The sequence below is a fragment of the Triplophysa dalaica genome, chromosome 17, assembly GCF_015846415.1.
Source record: "Triplophysa dalaica isolate WHDGS20190420 chromosome 17, ASM1584641v1, whole genome shotgun sequence".
NCBI lineage: Eukaryota > Metazoa > Chordata > Actinopteri > Cypriniformes > Nemacheilidae > Triplophysa > Triplophysa dalaica.
Window position 1 is genome coordinate 9,543,184 of NC_079558.1, and position 17,071 is coordinate 9,560,254.

The 17,071-nt window shown below is 38.5% G+C and overlaps 1 protein-coding gene across 1 annotated transcript in view; it reads left to right on the forward strand.

The window, feature by feature from the left end:
- Window positions 1–17,071, forward strand: part of snx29 (sorting nexin 29) — a 94,315-nt gene that overhangs the window by 59,267 nt on the left and 17,977 nt on the right. Inside the window, exon 19 of the mRNA XM_056771159.1 lies at window positions 14,649–14,789. Coding sequence (XP_056627137.1) covers window positions 14,649–14,789 — 141 coding nt within the window. The remainder of the gene's footprint in view (window positions 1–14,648; window positions 14,790–17,071) is intronic.

The window sequence follows — 17,071 nt, forward strand, 5'->3', positions numbered from 1 at the left end:
CCGTTTTCCCCTTTTGCGTTTCTGCCTCTCCTCATTGCTTCAAAATTACCTCCTTTAAAATAAAATCAGATTGCCATAGGACTCCATAGAACGAGCGTAATTGATCTTCACTAATATTAGCAAAGCTTTGTTTTACTGGCAAGAATTCCACCTCCTCGATCTCGTGTCACGTAATGAAAAAATATAACACCTTCCTAAAACAACTCATTCCGGTTACACAATTTCGCCGGGTAAAGGTTATTAAAAAGAGGACGTAATGACTCTGTGAAAAGAAATATAGGTTTGTAATGTGGCTGTGTTGTTCTGCTGTTTTTCTTTTGTTAGATACAAGCTTTCTGTTATCTGGCAGAAATGACCCGTATTCTGTGTACACCACTGTGCCCGGTGATGTATGGAGAGCCTTGTGAGTCTTAATGGCGCTGCTGTGCCTTTGTAAATGTCCTCCTTAAATCAGAGCAGTTGCGACGAGCGCCTTCTTATTAGGGGAATTTTAAACGGTGGCAGGCAGCAATCTCAGCCATCATCAGCTTACACGAGACACTTTCCCCTCTACTCTATTTCCTGTTTTCTTTCTTTTTTTAAAGACATCAGAAGACTTCATCCTTCCATCACTTCGTACATGTCATAGATGGCTGATGTTGCGTACTTTGATGCATCCGACAAAGAACAACTTTTTTGGATCAGATTCAGTACCTAAGAGGATTAAATACCCGTCTCTGTGAGGAGTCAGAACGTTATGTGTGAGCTGCCTTTTTCTCTAGATGTTTTTTTTTTACTTAAATTGTACCTTTTACATACACAAAAAAATGTTGACACTCTGGGGGCCTGCACCGGATGGGTTGTTTTTCTTAAACAATGACTTTTTATATATATTTTTGCGTCATTGTCTACGTCGACAGGCAATGAATACTAGGTTTCAGAGTCCACGCGTGTGTTGCTTGTGTAACCAAGAAGAGACAAAGAAGAAGCAGCTTTATGCTGTCTGAGAACCATTAGTACTGATAGAGGCAAGTAAACTCACTTTTGTTGCAGATTGAGATGTTAAAGGCAGAAGAACAAATCATTTACTTGTATTATTCTTTCCGAAATGCAATCTTGGAGTGTTTGACCTTAGGGATAGGTTCAATCAGACCAATCACAGCACTTGCGGTCCGCGTTGAGTTGACGCGTTGTTTCATTTTTGGGGAGGTGCAAGTCAGTCTACGCAGAGCTACGCACTGCCTTAGGCGTAGGTCCTGTAGACGACCATAACATGCCCTTTAAACGTAATACAATCAGGGCCATGAGAAGGATTTTCGAAATACAGGAGTCCAAAGACAAAAAAATACTTGCTTTGATCTGCATATGTACATTTTGAGGAGCAATGTGGAGATTTTAATAGCTTCTAGTGGTGAGGTTGTGAATTGCAACCAATGGCTCACTCCCTTTCGAAGCACTATGATGGCTTCATAGAACTTAGATCTTATCTTTTTTGTGCTATTTTTTGTTGTATGATTGTTATTACACACCGTGTAATTAAAATTACAGAGGTCCGGACCTTGGGAAACCTCAATGGTGGGTACGGCCATGAATACAATACAACATTTTAGAGAAGTTCTAGTGAATATTGTTTTATACTTAATTTTATTGGAAAAATATAAGTGCATTAACAAGCAGTAAACAAGTACATTTTGTTGCATTCATTGAAATAAATCCCAGTGTGTCTATGTCGCTTTTTGATACATCCAGTTCAAGGTTATTTTAGTTTACTTAAATTGGGACTTTGAAAACGTTTTTTTTTATTGAAATCAAATAAAATATTGGCCTATAAATAATTGGCCAAAAATAAACTAACAAAATATTTAAATGATGCCTCAGAAATAAACTGAAATATGTTTTAAGCACAAAAATTAAAACTAAAATGAATGAATGAATCTTATATAGCAACATAAAAAATATGCAAATAAATAATAAAATGACAAAAGCACATAACAAAGTTGCTTAATATTTAACTAAAATTGACGTAAAACAAAAAAAGCTCATTTAAAATATTAATAAAAACTAAATGAAACTAAAATCAAAACTATAATCACTCTGATCCAGTTGTTTGCCCCCTGCAAATTGATTGAAGAAACTTTCATTTGACTTTTTCATTGTTTCATTGAAATAGTTTGCAGCGAAGCAGTTGTAATACAATGCAAATGGATAAATTCAACTTTTTTACTTGACAATTCAAATTGAATCAATTACATTCCCTTCTGTTAGTTTTTATTATATTGAACATGCAACAACTAATAAGATCTGCTCCAAATATATGCACCAGTGGGTTGCTCATATGTTTCTGAAGTGCATATATACAAGCAATGATCTGAGTTTTTTTTAAAAGACTCACTCCCTTTCATCAGCAAGACCATCTGAGCCCTGTCTCTCATTTCTGAGTTCTTGTTTTCATGAACTTTTTTTCTTGACAACTAATTTTTTCTCCTTACTTCACCCTTGTTATTTTAATATTTTCTAGCTGATGAGGAAGGTAGAAATGCAAACAAAATGTTCTCAGAATCAGATATCGAAATCACTGAATATGAAGACATAAGTGACTCCTATTAAATTAGTCTGAATCTGTTTAAAAATTCACATCTCCATAATTTATGTCAAAGTGGACTTTTGAGTATGTAACAAGCTCTGTAATATCAATATCCCAGTCTTCACTTGCCTGCCCATTAAAAGCGTCTCATTTAAACCGAATTTGAGGAGTATGAGAGACTCTGCATGCACAAGCACGCTGCGTTGGGCTACGCTGAACCCTGCATATGTATTTTGAAAGATATTATGCTGATTATAGTGTAATGATGATCGGGATGGTGAAGCTGGTGGTTATGATTATAATGAGAATCACGATGACTTTTAGTGAGATAATGATTCTCATCGCAGTCACATCGTCGGCGGCCCGTTATTAATTGCAAAGTACTTTGCACGTCGACATTAAAAAATTGCCCGCCGGCTATTGTGTCACTCCGTTTGATTGAAATCTGGCAGCGATGGCACTTGTGATGGATGGACTATTGGCGATATCATCTTGTAAGTCGTCTCCCTTAGATATTACAAATTTATTGATAGACATTTAGCCATTCTGATTACAAAGACGTTAGAAAACTGTCCTGTTTGTAATCAGATTTTTTCGACATCATCAATCATAAAGAGATGTTTTCAGAAATTCATTGCGGGTTACGGCAGGTCACTCTCTGGCACGGTATTTGCTCATGTCTGAGAGGTTGATTATTAGGTTAACACTTCGGGAAGGAAGGAAGGTGCGAGAGAGTATGTTTAACCTTTAGAAAGAGGCTTGTTACGAAGCCGAACCGATCTCCTGCTCATCCTCATTACGGTGGCTGTGTAGCCGGCGTTCATGATTAATTCATATGGAGGAACCGGCTGGAGCTCACTGAGGGCCAGAACTTCACTCAACGCTGAGGAGACTCAATGTCTTCATCGTAGCTGAGAGAGGAGGAAAGATGGCAGCTTTTCAAAACTCTTCTCCTGTGTTCTCTCTCACTTTTCTCTGGTTTTAAAACTTTTATAAATATAGAGTAGTACAGTTTTGATAGATTGTGGCCGGTATTTCATAGTGATGTCTGATTTCGGCCCTAAGGTGTATGTGTCATCTGTGAATACATCAATTTGACATAGTGAATGATTTTTTTTTAAAACCTTAGACTATTTTTCATACTCTTTGATCATGTTCATTATTGGTATAATTGTTGTGCAAGGGTTTATTGTTGAGCCAGATGAAACATTGTGAAAAAGTGGGATTGTACAGTATGGGAAATGTATAAAAGTATAAAACATAAGATCAAGTTAAATCTTGTGCCATATTTTGTTTCCCTTTTGAACAGAAAGTTTAACATGCCATATTTGGAGCTTGTCTCTAGTATAAAAAGCACACAAATTCCATTTCACTATTGTACAGTCGTTTTTGATGCAGTTGTTTCATTACATTTTACATTACATTTATTCATTTTGCGGACGCTTTGAAAAGCGAGTTACATTGCATTGTAATATACATTTGTTTCTGACTATGTGAAATCCCCTGGGATCGAACACATGACCTTGGCATGCTCAAATCACTGAGCCACTGGTAAGCTATCAAGTATGTGTGTAATCCAACACAAGCTCCAGCAGGTGTTCCAGCAGGTGAGCTTTGCTCGCGCAATGGCAAGCAGCCCTGCTATGTTATGCTACTTTACCAAAACGGTAAATATTGAGTGCGAGAAGTGTCCAGTGTTCCACACATCATATTTTTGGCTTTAATGATGGTACTTTAAGTGTACTTGTTAGAATTTTCAATGTGAACTCACACCACAAAATTACATAGAATGGGGCACAAGTATGTGATTTATAATGTGCCAGATAGTCTAAAGTTCAGCTATAAACCAGGATTTACTACTTCTTCGGCAGCTTCAGATGATAATAAGTGGAGGGACATTTTTACTTTAGATAGCGTTTGTTGGATGCAAACTTGTGTAGTGTAAGATACGTTTGTCATCAATCATCTGTCATTTTTACAAATGTGGAGTTGTATATTGTAACCATTTTTTTTATAATACGGCGTGATCTGCTAATGTTACGTTTGTCAGTGTATACATTACTATATGGATTGATTGAGTTGCGATTAATGTTTTTGTACTAAAACAAGAAGCATGTGAAGCTGTGATTTACAGAGATTTTATAACAGCTAAGAAGCGCTGTTCGGTGCGACGTCAAGCGGAGTTCCTAAAACACCCTTAGCTGTAATAAACCAAGGCTTTACAGGGCGTATTGCTTTAATAAAACGATTATTCGATATGCGTAGCAAGGTTTCATGAAATGAAACGGAGCAAATAAAATATAATTACTCCACCAAATAGTAGGCGAGAATCATAAATAGTATGTCTGAGAGATCAGTATGCAAAAAAACGTATGTGAAAAACTGTTTTGGGTGTAACTAGTTAGGAAGTAATTAGTTACTGTAATTAAATTACTTTCCTCTTGAAAAAGTAAAGTAAGGGATTACTCTCATTTTTTCTGTAATTTACTTTTGATGTAAATAAACTAAATACTGTGTGTAATATATTTTTCTGAAATAGTGGAATTGACAAAAAAATTCAAAGAATTATGTGCTTTAATGTACTATTATCACATTTGTAATACTTGTAATAATACTACTTAATGTAGTTGAATATTCTTTATTTGTATGAATTAAAAGAGCCGTTTCATGTCTATCCTTACATCACTTAACTAATCAAGATTGATAAAGGATACAGAAAGTAATTAGTAATAAGTACTTCAATACTTTTTGGAGAGAGTAATTTGTACAGTTATCTAATTACATTATTGAAATTTTAATTAGTAACTAATAATTAAATGCTTTTTCAGAGAAAATTGCCCAACACTGGTGAGATATGCCTGGATGGTGTAAGGCTTCCACCGAGATATGTGAGTGTGCTTTGGGAGGACACCACTCTATCTTATGATACCTACGGGATCTGTGCAATGCTCTAATTTCAAAAGTAAATCAAATAAAAATAGCGGTAAACTTTCAGGCGGATGTCGGTTTATAAATGTAAGTGTCAATAATGGAATTTCTAATTCTAAACTAAATTATGTTTTTATCAATGCCAACCTAGGTCGTTGTTAATACTTCATAGGTCAAAGGGCATCTAGGTCACATGACGCAAAAACATGGTGGATACAGTGTATGGACCGATTCACATTTAGAGTCTAAAACCGTTTCGGAAAACGCAAGCTGAAATGTGTTCTCCTTTTTTTCCAAACCGCCTGGACTTTGCGCTCTCGTGGCATCTGTTGTCGCTAAGCAACCATGGGCCTCTACCCGTTGAGACGAGGAGGTGTAAACAAAGGATATATGTATTATATGCAGTAAAAATTCCTTGTAATAACTCTGCTAATAGATTTAGTCATGCTGTGATCATCTGTGTCTCCATTGAGCTTGTCTATATGTGCTGGTTGGTTCTTGTCACATGACCTGCGGTGCGCTTGCGCCATTCTGAGAAGTTTCGATTTTGTCATCTCGATGCGGCGCCTACGCTCATGAATAAAAGAGCGTTGCCTCCTTTTTCTGTGCGTCTACATTTAAAATAACGAATATGCGCGTGGAAAAGACGCGAAATGTGAATCGCCCCTATGTTCTAAATGTATTTATTTCATACTATTCCCATACGATATATAGCATACTGTTTTACGTCGAAATTCAGTACGCACTATCACAGTATGCGATTAGCTAATGTAGCTAATTAGTAATTAGTAATTTGCTAATTAGCTAATTCGTATGCGTAGCTTATGCAGTTCCTCAGAAAGACACAAATAAGCGGTTGTCAAGAAACACAGATGCAGCAACATACAGTTGCGCACAGTGTAGTGATGCGCAGGTCATCTCATAACCAGCAGGCCCCGCGGGTAACCCGCGGTTCGGGTAGGGCTGGTTAAAGAAATTGTAATCGCAGAAATTGTCACTGTATTTGCGGGGCGGGTCATTAAAATCAAAATAAAAAAAATTCCTTAGCAATTCCTTATAGCCTTTATTAAATATTTGGGAATATATATTTTCATATTTTATTTGGTTCTTTGATAAGGTTACAATACGTAGGACGATGTAGCAATGTAACTTGCGTGATGTCCCCAAACCGAACATGTCTTAAAAACGCAGAGCAGCTCCCACCGTCATCCACAACAACAAAACAATAGGAGAAATAAAAGTGAGGATAAAAGTAAAGGTGCGGGAGAAATTAAGGTCGGGAATTTACATCATTAAAAGAAAACAAGGTAAAGCTGATAAATTTAATGTTAGGGACCGGTTCTCAGAAATAGTTGAAGCAGGAGACAACAGCAGTATCGGCTACATGAAGTACAAGTTTCTATGGTTTATAAGAGTATGTTGTTGCCAGTTTACAGGGCGATGTAATCTTATGGCTGTTTCCAAGCACTTTAAGGCTGAAATAAAGCCTGTTTTTATTTACATTACAATGCCTAGTATGTCTTTTTAATGGTTGCGGTGGAGAGCGGGCTGTAAAAATAGATACAGTGGTGCGATGTGGGCTGGGGCGGGCCATATAATTCCACAAAAGTGGGACCCACAGGTTGGAAAAAAAACCAACCCGCGCATCACTAGCGCAGTGACACTTCTGAAATGAGGTCAGGTGGATGTTTTGGAAACCAATCAGATTGATGTGTTTCCATCTCTAGTAAATCGGAGTCAACACAGATATACACACTGTTGATCAGACCATCAACTCTCTAGTGAATTGGGGTTTAGGAGGCAATTTAGTCAAAGTTAAATGGACAAGAATCTATATTTCTTTTGGCTGCACTGCTGACCTTAGGAGGTTCATACAGCAGGACTGAGCTCACACTGCTAATAAATGAAGCTTTTACTGCAATCACAAGCTCTTCATGTACTGTATAAGGCAATGAACAGATAGAATTGCCTATAAACTGAATGGAGCTCGGGGAAATGTATCTATATGAGACATACACTGTAGTACACTGTAAGGTGCAAACGAATTTAACTAAATATAAAAGGTGATACCTACAGGGGAAATGTCTTGTTGCAGAGGTTAAAGATGAAACCCCAGGTATTTTACTGCTGAGATCTTTGATTTTTCACCTCATTTTCCCTTTTTTCTATTTAATTCTCAAAATCCCCATTTAAATCCATCTTCAATGACAGCTATAATAAACATCTTAGCAGAGTTTCTTTCATGCTGGCGTGTGATGGCACTAACCCAGGCGAACAGTATTTATGGGCCCATCTGCTGCTGTCTTCACTCCTGCCTGCATCGCTGCCTCCCACACCGGCTCACTCCGCGTTGTTTGTCTTGACCCACGGTGACCGAAACTTTAGAGGGCATCACGCCTGAAGTCTCACACCAAATGAGAATGATGCTTGTTGGACAGAGAGGTCAGGGCCAGTGCGGCTCACCGACTCTAATGCTGGATTATTCTTGCCTTTATTTTATTCTGGTAGTTTCAGCGCCGTTCAACTGCGATTTGTTGTTGATGCCAATTTAGCCGGTCATATCTTGGAGTGACAGATGAGGTCTGATAATGAGTACTTGCAATGAATAATTACATACATTTCAGTTTGTTCATCATACAAGCTATAAATCACAGAACTTGATCATGCGACTATATAGATACTGTTTAAAACAACCCTGCAACGATGTGTTATGCATTCTGATTTCTTTACAATGTTAAACGTACTGTCTTCTCATGCTTAACATGGTCAACTTGTCAAAAACGAGTTGGGCGTTTTACTTAGTATTTCTGTGCTCCATACACTCCACCAGCGATCGTACAGGTTTCAGAAAGTTTTTTTCGAACATATAAAACTGTTTTGTAACAACTTTTTTTAGTCCCTTATTGGACAATTCTCTTGAAAAAGCACGTGGCATGGCCACAGGAGAGCAGGAGAAGGAGCATGCGCAGACGTCACTTTCACTTGTGTGCAGGAGAGAAAAGAGAGAGCATGTGTTCGTTAAGTTCAGGTGTTTGTCTGTTCACTGCATTTGGGTGATGAATGTTATATAAACTGGATATAATGCTGGATTTGGAGATCGTTGGAAACTGATATATGGAGCCGCCTAGCGCTAATAGATGCCAGATATGAACCACATGCGGTGCTTTAGTTCAGCCTACCCCTCCCCCCTACATGCACCGCTTTGGTTCAGCCTACCCCTCCCCCCTACATGCGCCGCATGGTTTCGGAAACAATCGTAAAGCTGTATCTATCTTTTACAAATGTGATCAAACTAAATACTCTTCAAAGATATAAGGTATGCAATACCACTCTATAGGTACTCAAGATTATTATGAGATTGGCAGAAACCCTGTGTGTTACGCCTGCTTTAAATTAAATAGACTGTGAGTCAATAACCGTTTGAATTCTTTGGTGAATTATTCCTTAATTCAACATATTCCCTAATTCATCAGTTTTTTTTTTGAAGGTTAATGGGTTTCCTTTGAACATAATGCACGCATACACACCTGCTCCCACTCTACACACAGGTGACAGATGTTGCGGCTAAATGATTCTAATGAAATACTCTCGTCACTGGTTCTTATTGCTCCCTCTTCTCCGTTCCTTCCTCTCTATTTCTTTCTCTGGCTCTCTCATTCTCTTACAGTACATCATGGCTTTGGCACAGCAATCTTCCAAATGGGTTCTATTTTCTGCCTAATTGCCAAATGTTTTGTCTCGGTAGAACCGGAGAGAAGAGTGAACTTCAGGGTGAGTGGCAGATTGCGAGGCTGTGTACTGCCATTGACTGTTTTCCAGAATCAGTGCTCAAATCTATATCATTGGATTTTGCTATTAAATATTGGTTCTTAAAGGTGCGATGTGTGATATGAAGGAGGATCTGTTGTCTTCAGGGGTGTATAAAGATCTTACATAATGAAGCGTTATGTTTTTATTACCTTAGAATGAGCTATCTATCTTCATACACCGCGGGTCCCCTTACATGGAATTCTCCAGGTTGTTTCTACAGTATTCTTAAACGTACAAACTGCTCTGCAGAGTGCGTTTCATAAATATATCTTCTTCGGCAAAGAAGAGAAAACGTGACAACATCTTTGTCCTGTATCAGCCGCCATAGTGCTTTGAAAGGGGTGGGGGTGTGGTGGAGTGAACGGTAGGCTGCAATTCATCACTGTAGTTTGTGCTGATGTAGATGAGATTAAGTGAACGGTGATGAATTTGAGTGAAGAGCATAATTTTATAATTCACCCCAAAAGATAAGTTTTTTCATTAAATGTTTCATGTCAGTCAAGACCTATATGACCCTTCGCTCAATACAATGGAAGCCAATGGGGTCCATTGTTGTTTGGTTACCAACATTCTTCTTAATATTTTCCTGGGAGTTTGGAATGAGATGAGGCTGAATAAATGAGGAACAAATTTTTATTTGTGGGTGAAATGTCTTTAACATTTTATGGTACAATTGATGTCAGGTTTAATGGTTGGTTATTATCGAAAACATGGCCATTAAGTTGGGAGATTTTACTTCAAGTTTTTAATTTGTTTTATCTTAAAGTGAGCAAAGAGCATCAAGAGTGGATTGATAGTGGAGTAAGTTTCTTGCTCCAAACTTGAGCAACAATTCCTGTCGATTCCATTCTGTTCTATCATACAGACCAGCTTGCGTAGTATCGGGGACCGCGAGATTCAAGCACGTTGAAACAATGAGGGAAATGAACCCAGCGGGGCATTGTGCGTTTTTATTTTTGCGCAAGAACGCAAAACATACCTTATTGGGCAAATGAGAATAATGCACATAATTCTAGTACTGTCTGAAAGACAAATCTCTCCGGGGAGCCCACAGCAGGAGGAGACCCCTGCACTCTGGCGGCACTCTGGCAGCTGTAGTTAAGCTGAATGGCTCGGCAGAGTATGCACGGAGTCTCTGTAAGTAGAAGAGTGTACCGCTCTCTCTCTGACATGAGGAGGCGTCTCCCCTGTATGATTTCACTGGAAAAGGAAGGGGTCAAACAACAGCTTTTACCACAGCTGGGCACCTCAAATTAGACACTCTGCCAAACCGTCATTTACACCCAGCAATCCGTCTTCAGAACGATAGCATGCTGGCAGATACAGTGTAGGGCGTCTGAGCTGGAACTGAGACGGGCGTGAGCGGCATGTGTGTGTGTCTTTTCTGTGCATCTCACGATATCTTTGTGAGAAAACACTTCCTCTCGCAATATGGATATAATGAGATATTGTAAATGCCTTTATAGCTGGGCAAAATATTAGCATCCTCCCCCAGGCTGACATTTGCTTTTAGTATGAATCATACACGGGCTGCTCTTTTCTTCCTCCATCTCTGTTTCCAAAGATAAATGGCTTTTCCATTATGTCCATGTTGAAACAAATAAAAGGCTGCAAAGATACTTTCTGTTACAGTGATGCTCAATTGAACTCTTCACTTAACTCTTTTCATACCAGCCTTTAAAAAAAAAAGTTGCCAGCCTACGCCAGCGTTTTTTGTTTATTTTCACCAAACTTGAATGGCTCACAGTACATTTTCCGTAATGAATATATGGAGAAACAACATGTCCAATGAAAGAACAGATCCTCTGCTTTTAAACAAAAGGCATCCAAATGATGCAGGGAAAGCTGCACTCTGAAAGTATTATGATCTTGTCTTTACTGTCAAGACTGGCGAGTAGTTTCCTCAGCATCCTTTCAAGTAACAGTAGCAGCGAGAGGAAATTCAGTGTAGCTGGGATAACGTAACTTTTAATCATAGGGGAACGGCGCTCAAACCATCAACAGTAGTTTTCATTTTTGAAATTTGAGTTCCAGAGGGTTCAAAAAGGATTTTTGACTTTTACACCCGTTCACCCACAGCAAAGTTTTTTTATTGATAAGCTTTTTTTTTTTTTTTTAAGGAACCCCAGTAATGCAGAGATGTCAGACTTGGGAATGAGCTCTTTTGACTAGGGCTGTCATGGTACCATAAACATGTCTTACGATACTATACCAGCTGAAGTATCTCGATACCAAGTAGTATCGCGATGCTGTGCCATATAATTCAAAGCCATCCAAAAAACACAGATTTAGATTAAACATTTTGTATTTACTATAGTGAACTGTATTATACTTTGCACTAGAATATGTTGTTGTATTAACTGTAGTAATTGGATAAATTGTAGCAAATACTTTAGTATAGTTAAATATTTACTATGATAAGACTCAAAAACACTAGTATCTATGAGTTTTAACAGTTTACTGTAGTAATTACTATAGTACACTAGATCATTTTTCACGTGGAACTAATTCAAATGTGTGACAAAAATTCATTGCTACAGCAGTCTTATATATATAAAGGTAAATATTAGGCTTACTTTAAATGCAGAACTAAGACGGCCAATAGGTGGCGTCTATTTTTCACCGAGTTAGTGAATCATTTAACCAACTCGTTCAAACGCCAATTTGTAGCATTAACTCGTCCGAGTCATTCAAAACATGGAGATAAACACAGCAAAAAGGCAGACGTTAGTGTTCAAATGAATCTCAATGCGCATATGCAACATTAACTACGGTACTACGACATTACCGTTTCAAAAGTAGAGAGGCCTCGCGGGTATTTTGAAATTTTAGCATCGAGATGCTACCGTAGCGCCGGTACACCGCGCAATCCTACTTTTGACTAAGACCTGCAGGCAACCACACAGAACACCCAGCAAACTGCATAACATTGTACTAACCCTCCCCCCTGATCTGAACACCATAGTAACCATGTTGAAGATTTTACACTGCCAGCCATCACTCACAACTCTTCCAAAGATGTATGAATCTAGTTTGAGGTTGTGGATGTATATGATGAAATGTAATTAAGGTTCTTGCCACTTTAATATTGGTTATTTTGCTTGTCTGGCCTCATTCCAGAATGTAATGACATGCCTTGAAGTTTTATTTTATTTCAGGACGGTTTTATTTTTGTCAAGAAGTTGCTTTTCTCCGAGGATTCTTCAAACGCTTTTAGGAGAATTAATTTGCGATTATTGAGGTGGGATGTGATTGCTCTTTAGAGGATGATTTGTTGCCATAAATATGTATGCTAATGAGACCGCCTCTATGGGATTATGATCGCTTTAATACACCGTCACTTTGTCATTTTGATTTCTTTTAGTTAAACCCATAAAACCTTTCCGGTTTGTGTGTGTGGTTTAGTGAGGATGTTCATCATTCTGTGTCTTAATATGATTTCAGTGAAATATCCCACTGAATGATACGTTTCAAGAATTTGGAGGTTTAAACGGAAGTAGGATTTACATAAAGAAGTTACTATGAAGCTCATTTGTGATGAGAATTATATTTACCTTTGATAACATCTTATAGGACTATTCACGAAAGCACTTATCCAGACTAAACTGAAATCGAGCACACAACCTATTAAAGATAATGGTTAGTAAAAGCGTAAATGCCTCCTGGTTGTGGCTAATTCTCATTTGATATTCTACTACCTCTCTCCAGCACCCGAGCACTACTTCTCGTGCCAAACTCAAGCCTATTGGTCCACAAATGTATAATAATCGGTTGTTTAGTGGTGATGTGAGGAAAGCCGTTTCCGGGTCCAAGCATCTATACATTTCAAACGGAGAGACAGCTTAAACAGCTGTAAATGAGCATTTATTTACTCAGAGTATACACCGTCTACAGGCTTTCAGAATCTCCAACATCAATATTTGAATAAGTTATGAAAAATGAACAACTGACTGGCCATATGGGATTTCGTTATGAAGATAAAGGTTAGGATCATGTATTTTTCTAATAGTTTTACAGCCCCCCATGAGAGTATATTACCACTTTTGTTGGTTGCCTATAGCATCTTATTGAGCGTTTGGATCCGGAAACAGTATATGACCTTCCATATATGGTGACGCTTGAGCTTTCAGGTGCCCTTCGGTTATTGATCTGGATCTCGGATCTGCATGATGTTTTTGATCATCCTCTTTGATCACACTTAGACAAGCTTGCCTTCACACACACTTTTCACACTTGGAGACATCTCAAAAGGATGCGGAACGACGCTGCGAAAGAAAGTGCAAAAAGTTTCAGGTTTGCCTGCCGGTTGCAATGACGCTCTGACACCAGGGGTTTACACTGTCAGTGTGGCCTCACTGGTACTAACACGCTGTCAGAGTTTAACCTCTCATGAGATCCTGTTACTAAAGACAGACATACACACACTCTGCTCTGCATCCCAGTGGACAGACTGCTGCCGGTTTAGGAGACTTTAGTGTGCTGTTTCACTGTGAGCGCAGGTCCTGCTGTAGACATTTGATCCGGGCTTCTCTGTGCTGCTCTGAAGGATAAAGCAAGGCTTTAAAATAGAAACTTCGTCTTCCTCCTTGGATTGTCTTTGAAATGGTTGTTTACATTTAGAAAACTGTTCGTAATATTCAAAATAATTAATTTGAGAGAGTTTTAAATGATAATATCAGTTACTAAGTTACTTGAAGGGATAATTTATCAGATTTTTTCAACATTTATTTACCTTAATGGCATTTCCGAACACAAAACAGGAAAGAAGATATTTTGAAGATTAGCGGGAACCTAAAAGATTGTTCCCCATTGACTTGCATTGTATGGACACAAAACCAATGAGAAATTTCTCAAAATATCTTCTTCTGTGTTTTACGGAATAGAGTCATATACAAAATTTGAATGACATGAGGGTGAATAAATACAATTGTAAAAAGTAAAATAATAACTGATATGTAAGGGATAATCCACGGATAGCCGTGCATAAAGAGATTTTAATGCACGACGTGGAGGCGAAGAACCCCGGAAGCGAAGTGAAACATGGTATAATATCATGCGTATACCATGGTTATTTTTCAAGTTAAAGCGTTTATTGATGTTTACAGTGTCATTTTAGATCAAACATGTGAAAATGACGGTTATTTTGACTGGAGCTACCCATGCGTTAAAGGCTTTTAATGCACACCTTCCAATGCACCTGATTCCAGTATTCAAACTGACGGCCATTGACTGTGAAATTATAGGAGATCTGTTTTTAACTTCAAATATATCACCCATGCAAAACTAATTGCTTTACTCAGATGCATATTACTGTAATGGATAAAATGTGTTTTTTCTGTTGTTTCAGGTATACATCAGGATCCTGGACAATGAGTGGAACGTGTATCGGCGGTATGCTGAGTTCAGAGCACTGCACAATAACCTGCGGTCGCAGTTCCCACAGGTCAACACCTTCAATTTCCCACCTAAGAAAGCCATCGGCAACAAGGTACAGATGTTTCTCTTTCTGCAACTAATTCCTCAAACTTGTGTTGCTATAATTAATCTTATGAAATACTGACAGAATCAAGTCAGTTTTGCATCAATTTTCCAACGTAACATTTCTAATTTCTAAATAAATAAATAAATGAATGAACGCAGTCTCCGGTGAGCAGGCCAACACTGCCCTGCTGAGGCGAGGAACCCAAACTCCGAAGATTGATTAATGGAGAAAAAAACCTGACCCAGGCTCCCAGGCTCAACCGGGAGGGCCAGATCCCCTCTGACATGTCATAGCTGCACTCAGACTGCTGACATGTTGGTTTAGGTTTAGCATTTAATACCAAATATTGTAACTTCAGCTTGGATGGTCCGATGGTCATATTTCTCTTGGCTGGTGGTGGAATTGCCTTAGATGGAGCTGGGATGGTCAGTCAGTCTGCAGCTGTAGCTGGCGTAATCTCAAATTGGGGATGGGCATCTGTCTGTCGTCTGGACATACTGGAACTTCTTCCTACCTCGGGATGGGCATCCCGAGGCAGAGGCGGAAAGAGAATAAAGAGAATAATTAGCGTAGCTGCTGTTCATTAACTATGCATTAAGTGAAGGCTTGGCTGAAAAGATGTGTCTTTAATCTAGATTTAAATTGGGAGAGTGTGTCTGACCCTCGAATAGTATCAGGAAGGCTATTCCAGAGTTTAGGTGCTACGTATGAGAAAGCTCGTCCCCCTTTGGTGGATTTTGTTATTCTAGGTGTTGTCAAAAGTCCTAAGTTTTGAGATCTTAAGAGAGCGTGATGGGTTGTAACGTGATAAAAGCTTGGTTAAGTAAGTAGGTGCTAAACCGTTCAGGGCTTTGTAAGTATTTAAAAGAATTTTAAAATCAATACGATACTTAATGGGAAGCCAGTGAAGCGATGATAAAACTGGGGTTATGTGATCGTATTTTCTTGACCTAGTAAGAACTCTGGCAGCTGCATTCTGAACTAACTGTAGTTTGTTTATCGATGATACAGAACAACCACTAAGTAGAGCATTACAATAGTCAAGCCGTGAGGTCACAAATGCATGAATTTATTCTGCGTCTGCAACACATAAACTATTTCGTAATTTGGCAACATTTCTAAGGTGGAAGAAGGCTGTTTTTGTGATATTTGAGATGTGATTTTTAAATGACAGGTTGCCGTCTAATATAACGCCTAGATCTTTAACTGTATTTGTTGGAGTAACAGTGCAGCTTTCAATTTGCAGGCTGTAATCAGAGATATTCTGTTTACTTGATTTTGGTGCTATAAGTAATATTTCTGTTTTTCTAGAGTTTAAAAGGAGGAAATTACTAGTCATCCAATGTTTTATGTCCTCGATGCACTCTGCCAGTTTGGATAGCTTAAAGGAATCATCTGGTCTTGATGAGATATATAGCTGAGTATCATCTGCATAACAGTGGAAGCTAATTCCAAGTTTTCTAATAATGTTGCCGACGAGCAGCATGTATATGGAGAAAAGCAAGGGTCCTAAAACCGATCCCTGAGGTAATCCATAATTTACTTGCGTAAGATTTGACGATTTCCCATTAAAATGGACGTATTGATATCTGTCTGTTAAGTAAGATCTGAACCATTGCAGTGTCTGTCCCTGAATACCGATATAATTCTGTAAACGATCTAGTAGTGTTTTATGGTCTACAGTATCGAAAGCAGCACTAAGGTCAAGCAGGACTAAGAGTGAGTTACCTTTATCTGAAGCTATAAGGAGGTCATTTGTAATTCTAACGAGCGCAGTTTCAGTGCTGTGATGCGGTCTAAAGCCAGACTGAAAATTTTCGTTCATGTCATTATTTTGTAGGAAGGTACACAGTTGAGTTGACACTACTTTTTCTAGTATTTTAGATAAGTACGGGAGATTTGAAATCGGTCTATAGCTTCCAAGTTCATTGGGGTCTAAGTTTTTTTTTTTTACTTTAAAGGTGGCCTTTAGAGGATTTTTTGAAATTGGCATGTTGGAACTACACATTTTGAATACTCTGATGACTTCCTTTCCAGCACTTTCATTTCAAATCTTGCAGCCAAGATTATGCTGTATTGATATGTGGGGCTTAGGAAGCCATTTTTTAATATTCTTATCTAAAGTCCAATACCAATCACCATCAATCTTGCCACCCGGGGAGCTCCGTGCTATCGACAGGTTTCCAGCTTTTCATACCTGAGGCTGATGTACTCTCAGACTGTCGAATGGTTCTTACAAGAACCCGATTGCTCTCGCAGTGGTACTGTGTCTCGGGGTCCTGCCCTCT